The sequence below is a fragment of the Littorina saxatilis genome, unplaced genomic scaffold (assembly GCF_037325665.1).
Source record: "Littorina saxatilis isolate snail1 unplaced genomic scaffold, US_GU_Lsax_2.0 scaffold_117, whole genome shotgun sequence".
NCBI lineage: Eukaryota > Metazoa > Mollusca > Gastropoda > Littorinimorpha > Littorinidae > Littorina > Littorina saxatilis.
Genome location: NW_027129116.1, coordinates 264,990 through 273,207, shown reverse-complemented (window position 1 = coordinate 273,207; position 8,218 = coordinate 264,990). Strand labels below are relative to the sequence as shown.

Sequence of the window (8,218 nt, the reverse complement as noted above, 5' to 3'; positions counted from 1 at the left end):
CCAGGTGAAACAACCTTTCTCGTTTACAATGTAGAAAACATTTTAAAACAAGAGGCGAAGCCTTCAAGGCTCCCGTAAGAAATCAACAAACAGTAACACAAACTCACTCACTCCGTCACACACACACACACACACACACACACACACACACACACACACACACACACACACACACACACACACACACACACACACACACACACACACACAACTAACGCATCATATCAACTCCATGTATAATTTTCAAAAGAAGGCAAACAGATAAAATGACTGTGTATTTGTTGTTGGTGCAGTTGTCCCTGAAGGAGATCTTGTGCAATCCTCACACACACACACACACACACACACACACACACACACACACACACACACACACACACACACACGCACATACACCACGACCCTCGTTTCGATTCCCCCTCGATGTTAAAATATTTAGTCAAAACTTTACTAAATATAAAAATGAAGCAAAAGGAATGAATAAAGCATTTAGTTACTTACAGATTCTCCTCAGTGAGCACACTTGAAAGAAACACAAACTCTGCTGCTGACGCCTAGTCGCGAAACACAAAGACTGAAAGAGACAGGTCTCGGAATGAAAACCACAAGTCGACCGCTTACTAACTTCGCGCCAAACTACACTAGACCGGTTCACGACAAATTAGAGCAGAGCTTCGACACGTTCACGGCTACCGACAACACACATGGAGCACCCAGCTCGCAGTGTCACAAATCGCGTTTTCTGCTCTACTCTAAATGTTCGCTCTTTTAAAGACAGGGCACTTCCGATTCCCTGTGGCGATAAGCCAATGGGGAGGCTACCTGGTGTCAGACAACGGGGGGCGTTCTACTTAAAATGCCTGCCCAATGAAAGGGATCGTTACCGAGGCATGAAGCCGGGTCGGTGTCACGCACCGGAAATATTACGCACAGCGGATAAGGCTCATTAGATTACAAGCAGTGTCAAAGCTGATACACAGAAGGGGGGGGGGGGTAAGAGACTAAAACCTCCAAGCCACCTGGCATCTTCTATGATGTACCCTGTCAAAAGAAATGACACCCACTTGACAAAACGCGAGTCCAACGATACAGACAGGCTGGCGGCACATTACATAACGACCACCTAAACCTGAGATAAGAGATTAGAAATGCATCCGGTCGGGGTCTACCCTACGATAGTAAACACACAATGAAGTACAATGCACAAAGACAACCAGGTATTATTTAGTCACTCCTTAGGCACTGATGGTTAGAGGTTACGCTGCTGCTTCTCATCATTTCAAGTTAGGGATTTCCTAGCACAAAGGGCTTTTTTTTTAAAGGTAAACCCAATGTGACTAGCACACACACACAGGGAATAGCTGTAGACAGGGGAGGCAACTGGGTCGGGCAGGAGATAATCACACACAAAGAGACGGGGTACGCCACTTGGCTACATCCCCCCCAGCTCTATACCAACCTGCGCCCTCGCAGGGAGCAAGTACAACAGGAGCCTAAGATACAACCTGGAGCTGACTTAAACAGATCATCCAAGGTGACATCTAACAACTCAGACAACAATAATACAGGAAACACAACCTCCCTTGCCAACATATTAGTGAAGGCACGCCCAACTCAGGGATATGACACAAGACAACAAGATGCATTGCAGAAAAGGCAGTCAGGAACCCGCTATTAAGCCAAGAGGACCTGAAATACCATAAAGCTTGTCGTCAGGATCATGGATGCCGCTGACCACTGCTAATCCTGAAATACCTAGAACAACGCCGGAGAACATAACGGCCTGAAACCACCAGCACCCTGGGGTGACAACAACAATCTGGTACATGCAAACAAACACAGATGTTAATTCTAAGTGCTCAAAGAGGGAATCGAAGCAAAAGTAAAATGCAAAACCATAAAACATTAGCAAATCAATGAATTTCACAAACTAAACAAAGTGATAGGTTGAAGTGAATCAGTATCAATGTATGTGAGTCTTTTATCTCACTGATGATCCAGGAATTAGCGAGTCCTTATCTCACAGTAAATGAGAGAAAATGTTGTTGTGAGTCTGTCTCACAGATGTTAAGGCTAATCTAGCTGGCGAGTCTCTGTCTCAGGAATGGCACATGGCCCACATGACAGCAGCACATTGTTTTCCTGACTGTTCACAATAGGCTCATGGCGGGGTTATGACAGCGGCACACTTAATATCTACACAAGTCCGACTGTTCAAATTAATATGGCGAGTCTCTGTCTCACGAATGGCACATGGCCCACATGACAGCAGCACATTGTTTTCCTGACTGTTCACAATAGGCTCATGGCAGGGTTATGACAGCGGCACACTTATTATTTACACAAGTCCGACTGTTCAAATTAATATGGCGAGTCTTTGTCTCACGAATGGCACATGGCCCACATGACAGCAGCACATTGTTTTCCTGACTGTTCACAATAGGCTCATGGCAGGGTTATGACAGCGGCACACTTATTATTTACACAAGTCCGACTGTTCAAAATAAACTGAAATCAAGTGAATCCCATGATTGCCTAGAATGAGGACAATCTCTGCCGTATACGCTGTGAGCGGCGTACAGGAACAGCAGCTGGAGGAGGGACCAGAGGTTCTGGGTCTCTAGCCAGAGGCTGGTCTGGGACACGTTCTACCTCTGGAACACGAAGCGCTGGGGCTGGGACTGGAGGTGCCTGGGGCTGAGGAACTGGTGCAGGGGCTGCTGGCTGCACCGGAGGAGGCTGGAAGGGTGGGGGAAAGACTGGGCGTGCCAGGCAGACAGTGTCCCGGTCAGGGAATGTTGGTGTAGCTGGGACAGGAGCAGGTGGGGAAAGGGGTGTCGCAGGGGGTGCGATGGGGACAGCAGCAGGCATGATGTCTCGGCTGAGGGTCTTCTCACCACCCCCAGTGACAGGACGAACGACATACACCTGGGAGCCTGGGTAGGGTCGAGCTGTTACCACATACAGCTCAGACCACCACTGGTCCTGGATCTTGCTCCTGCCCAGGGTCCGGTTCTTGATGTAGGTGTAGTCACCTACATGGAGGGGGTGATCTGCTGCTTTCTTGTCTGTCTGCTGGCGCCTCTCTTCAGCTGACTTTTGCAAGTGCTGCTTGGCGCGTGCATGGGCTTCCTGGAGTCGCAAGCGGTGCTGCCGAACCCAGTCAGTGGATCCGGCAGTTGCTTCTCCAGTACGGCCAAGGAGATGGTCGATGGGCAGACTGGGCTCCTGTCCAAAGAGCAGGAAGTGGGGGGAGAAACCAGTGGAGGCGTGCGGCGTCGAGTTGTAGGCCTGGAGCAGCTCAGGCAGGTGTATTGGCCATCGTCCCTTCTTTTCAACAGAGAGTGTGCGCAGAAGGTCGTGAAGAGTTCTGTTGAAGCGCTCACACTGTCCGTTTCCTCGCGGGTGATATGGTGTTGTCCTGGACTTATCGATGCCATACAGCTCACAGAGGGCCTGGACTACCTTGCCCTCAAAGTCTCTGCCTTGGTCGCTGTGGAGCCTCTCCGGAACACCATATCGCTGAAACCATTCCTGGACCAGCACCTTAGCAACAGTTCCTGCCTCTTGGTTGCGTGTTGGAACCGCGAGGGAGAATTTGGTGAACACGTCCGTGATCACTAGGACGTTCTCCCTGCCGTCTGTGGCAGTCTCCAGCTTGGTGAAGTCCATCGCCACCACTTCAAGGGGGTGACTGGCGAGGAGGTGGCCAGACGTGGTGTGGAGAAGGGGCTTCCGGCCTAGGACGCAGCGTTGGCAGTTTGTGACGTCGCTGAACATCCCAGGCCAGTAGACGCGCTGTCTGAGGAGTTCCATGGTCCGGTCGTAGCCTTGGTGGCCCATGTTGTCATGCAGGGCGACCATGACATCTGGTCGCAGGGAGCTAGGCAGCACCAGTTGCTCGAAGTGGCCGCCTTTGGAGTCTGCCACTCGACGGTAGAGGACCCCTTTCTCCATATACAGCTTGTTGCGCTGCTGAAGGAATGTCCGCAGCGGGGGGTCTCTGACATCATGGGGTTTCTCAGGCCAAGACCTGAGGACTGGGCCGATGGTGGCGTCCTCGTCCTGCAATCGCCTCAGGTCCTGGGGGGAGTGATGGGGAAGGGTGTCCGTGGTTGGCTCTGCTGCCTTGAAGCTGACATCAAGGGGCAGTGATGGCTGTCCATGCACCTCTGGCACTGGATCGAGAGCAGCCCTCTCGCACCACATCTCTTGCTCTGTGGCCAACTCTGGGGGGACAGGGGTAGAGGACTGGTCAGGGAGGGAAACAGGGGGTAGGCGGGACAGGGCATCAGCAGGGTTAATCTTCCCGGGGCGGTAGTGCAATGTGAAGTTGAACTGGGCCAGTTGAGAGGCCCAGCGTTGCTCCAGCGCCCCAAGTTTCGCTGTCTTCAGGTAGGTGAGGGGGTTGTTGTCAGTTATGACCTCAAACACAGCGCCAAGAAGGTAGTGGCGGAACTTGTCGCATGCGGCCCACTTAAGAGCAAGCAGCTCCAGCTTAAAGCTGCTGTAGTTAGCACAGTTCTTCTCAGTGGGCTTGAGTTTCCTGCTGGCGTAGGCAATGACGCGTTGCTTCCCATCTTGGACTTGGGAGAGGATAGCACTGAGTCCATCATGACTGGCATCGGTTTCCAGGATGAACGGCTTCTCATAGTCGGCGTAGCCCAAGACGGGGGCCGTTGTCAGGGCCGACTTCAGGGACTCAAAGGCTGTCTGGTGTCGTTCAGTCCACAGGTGGTGGATGGCTGCATTCTTCTTCTTGCTTCCTTTGCTGCCTTCTGTCACGAGGTCGTGCAGTGGTCCGGCCAGCTTGGAGAATCCACTGATGAAGCGTCGGTAGTAGCTGGCGAAACCAAGGAAGCTGCGCAGGTCTGTGGTGGTCTTGGGCAGTGGCCAGTTCTGAACAGCCTCAATCTTACCGGCTTCGCAGCTAATACCGTCCGCTGAAATGGTGTGCCCCAAGTAGACTACCTCTCTTCGCAGGAACTGGCACTTCTCTGGCTTCAGCTTAAGGCCCGTCTCGGTGATACGCTGGAGGAGGCGCTCAAGGTGCTGCAGGTGCTCGTCGAACGTCTTCGAGTACACTAGTAGGTCGTCCAGGTACACCAACAGAAACTGGAACTGAAAGTCAGACATGGTTGCCTGCATCAGTCTCTGGAAGGTGGCTGGAGCGGAGATAAGACCCATGGACATCCTAGTGTACTCAAAGAGGCCGAACGGAGTGCAGAAGGTCGTCTTGTGCTGGTCTCGGGGTTCCATGGCAATCTGGTGGTACCCACTCGCCAGATCCAGAGTGGAGAAGTACTGGGCACCGACCAGGGAGTCGAGCGATTCCTGGATGCGGGGAAGCGGATAAGCATCAGGAACTGTCTTCGCGTTGAGACGTCTGTAGTCCACACAGAGCCGGAGACTGCTATCCTTCTTCCTCACCAGCACTACAGGAGCTGCATAAGGGCTGTAGCTCTCTTGGATCACGTTCTGAGCCAACAAGCCCTTAAGGTGATCTTTCACCTCCTGTAGGTGGCAAGGTGGGATGCTGCGGTATGGCTGGGCGACAGGGGCATCGTCTGTGGTGGGGATGCGATGGGTCACCCTGTCAGCGTATCCCAGGTCAGTCTCGCTCTGCACAAACCCGTGCGCAAACTAGTTCAGCAGTTCCTGAAGTTTCTCCCTCTGTCTCCTGGGGCCAGTTTCATAAGCTAGCAGTGAACCGACTGACAGTCGATCGACTGCCCAGTCGATGGACTGTGGTTGATCGCCGTGTCACCGAAAAGCGCGTTTCATGAGCGAATCACCGTCACCCGCGGACAACCGCAGTCGACCGACTGTACAGTAATCCGAATGGCCAAGTCGAGGGCTAAATTTAGCAACATTACCACTTCCGTTTGCTCATTCGCACGTGGAAATGGCCGATTTCGAATAAAAAAACTTGTCTCGGCCCGCTCAAAATAACAATGACCGAGACTTTCAGTAATTCCTTCGCGTGACGTCAAACCCTCTTACGCCATAATGTGACGTCTTCAAGACATAACCCTGACTTGTCTCCTGGATTACTGCGTCATGATAGATACATTTCGAAGAACAATCACAAGGTTTGGCTCACAATCCAAAAAAGTGTGAGCATTCTGCCATTGACTGTGCGGATAATTACATTTATTTTCGGTTTACCGCAGTAAGCCGAACACAGTGTTGGGGGGAGAGCATCGCCGTGTTTGGCCGACTTCCGGTGAGACGACCCGCAGTCGACTGACTGAAATTTTGTTCGTGAAACCCGATAACGTCGGATTACTGTGGTTCTCTCGGACAACTGCAGTTGGTCGACTGTGTTTCTGGCTTATGAAACTGGCCCCTGGTGCCGTCAAAGTTGGGAGTGGGGACTGGGGGAGGTGAAGGGGAAGTCGTGGTCTCCTGCGTGCTAATAGTGATGTTCTGCGATGACACGTCAAACTTGAATCCCTCATCGCTCTCCACTGTCTCAATCCTCTCCAAAACCGCTACAGCTGTCCTTTGTCTAAGGGTGCAGTCCACTGCTGAGAGGTTGGCTACTCTCACAAACCTGGCTGAGCCCTGACTGACAAGAGTGGGGACCAGCAGCAAACCACCAGGGAGGGGCGTAGACAGTGGGGACGCAATCAGTAGACTTGACTGCTGTGGTCCAGTGATCCGCACCGTAGCGACCGAGCCTGCTGGGATCAATGTTGGTCCAGCAACCTTAGCCAGACCTCCTGTGTGCCGTTGTTGGAGCCTGGCTTCCTGGACAGCTACCTGCAGACTAGCCGGCAAGGAGGAAGCAGCCACGGAAGGTGTCAATCGCTGAAGAATGTTCATCCCAATGAGCGCAGGCACTTCCCTCTTCTTGCTTCTGGTGCCAGGGTCAGGGGAATTCTTCACCACTAGGAATGGAACGTTCTTGAAGTTGTCGCCAAAGATGGTGACCTCCACCAAGGCCACGCCGGCGTATGGAATATCCAGTCCATTCGCAGCTCTGAGGGTAAGGAAATCACAGCTGCAAATGGACGTGTTGCGAAGATTAGCTGTCAGCCACTCCTCAGTGATGGTCGACACCTCGCTCCCAGTGTCGATAAGTGCAGTGACAGTCTTTCCCTGCAGGCTTACTCTGGTCGTGGGACACTTCCCAGTAAGTCCCTGCAGGAAACCCTCGCCCCCCGTTGTCTGGTTATGGACAACGGGGGCAATTAGTTTCCCTGTCGCTGCTGGTGGGAGGGGACATGGGAGTCGGGGTGGGACTGGGCGTTCAGGATCGGCCGTTTCAGCGGGCAGCGGGCCTGAAGATGGCCGTACTTGCTGCACAGCCAGCAGCGGGGTCGGGACGCGGGCAGTTGGTGGGAGGGGTGGTTGAGGGAGAAGTGGGAAGGGTGGTTCTGGGAGGCTCAGGATAGGCGGGGCGCTGGTTAAGCTCCATCCGGAGTGCGGCCGCCTGCTTAACCAGCTCTGCCACTTGGTGACGGAGCTCGTCGACCTCCTGGTGTAGCAGTCACCTGCTCCGAGCGGACGTCGCAGTCGGCGTCCTCCCTCATCCACCGCAGAGCCTCTGCGCGGACGGCGGCGAAGCCTGCATCCTCCCTCTCCCGGATGAACCGACGGATGTCCCGCCTGAGTGCTGGAGGCTGCAGCCCATCCATGAACCTGTCGCGGAGTGCCTCGTCTGTCTCAGTGCCGGCTGCAAGGGTGTTGAGCCGCGCCTGCAGGGCATGGAGGGTCTGGGCAAAGTTGAGGACCCCCTCATTGTTGCCCTGCCGCCGACTGTGGAAGGTGGACAGCATCGCCGACTTGGTCCGGTGGTCCCCAAACCTCTCCTGCAGAGCCGCAAGCACCAGATCCGCCGTCGCGGTGTCAGCAGGCGGACGACCGGTGACCTCCCTCCGCGCGGCGCCTTCGAGGGACTGGATCATCCATTCTGCCGACTCTCCTCCCAGGTTCTCCAAGGCGTAGTGGTGGATGATGCGCCGCGCTTCCCTGGTAAACTTTTTGGTAAACATTGAAACGGCAATCCAAAAGAGTGTTTCAGCTGTTTCAAGACACAGGCTTATAGTCCAGGCATATTAGAGAACAACGTTGAAGTGACAATGACTAGGTTTAAAATGTCCCTTATCAGAAAGTTCAACCTCAGTCCTTTGATGTTTATTAAACACATTTTCATATAAAGTTGGCGCTTCATACGGAAAAATGGCTTTGAAATTGACCCAAATCCTTCTTT

At 53.3% G+C, this 8,218-nt stretch overlaps 1 protein-coding gene across 1 annotated transcript in view; it reads right to left on the bottom strand.

The window, feature by feature from the left end:
- Positions 1-8,000, bottom strand: part of LOC138957404 (uncharacterized) — a 38,980-nt gene extending 30,980 nt beyond the window's left edge. The window contains exons 1-4 of the mRNA XM_070328524.1: positions 7,500-8,000; positions 6,290-7,173; positions 2,581-5,620; positions 1,699-1,819 (exon numbers count right to left, since the gene is read on the bottom strand). Coding sequence (XP_070184625.1) covers positions 1,699-1,819; positions 2,581-5,620; positions 6,290-7,173; positions 7,500-8,000 — 4,546 coding nt within the window. The remainder of the gene's footprint in view (positions 1-1,698; positions 1,820-2,580; positions 5,621-6,289; positions 7,174-7,499) is intronic.
- Positions 8,001-8,218: the final 218 nt, after the last annotated feature.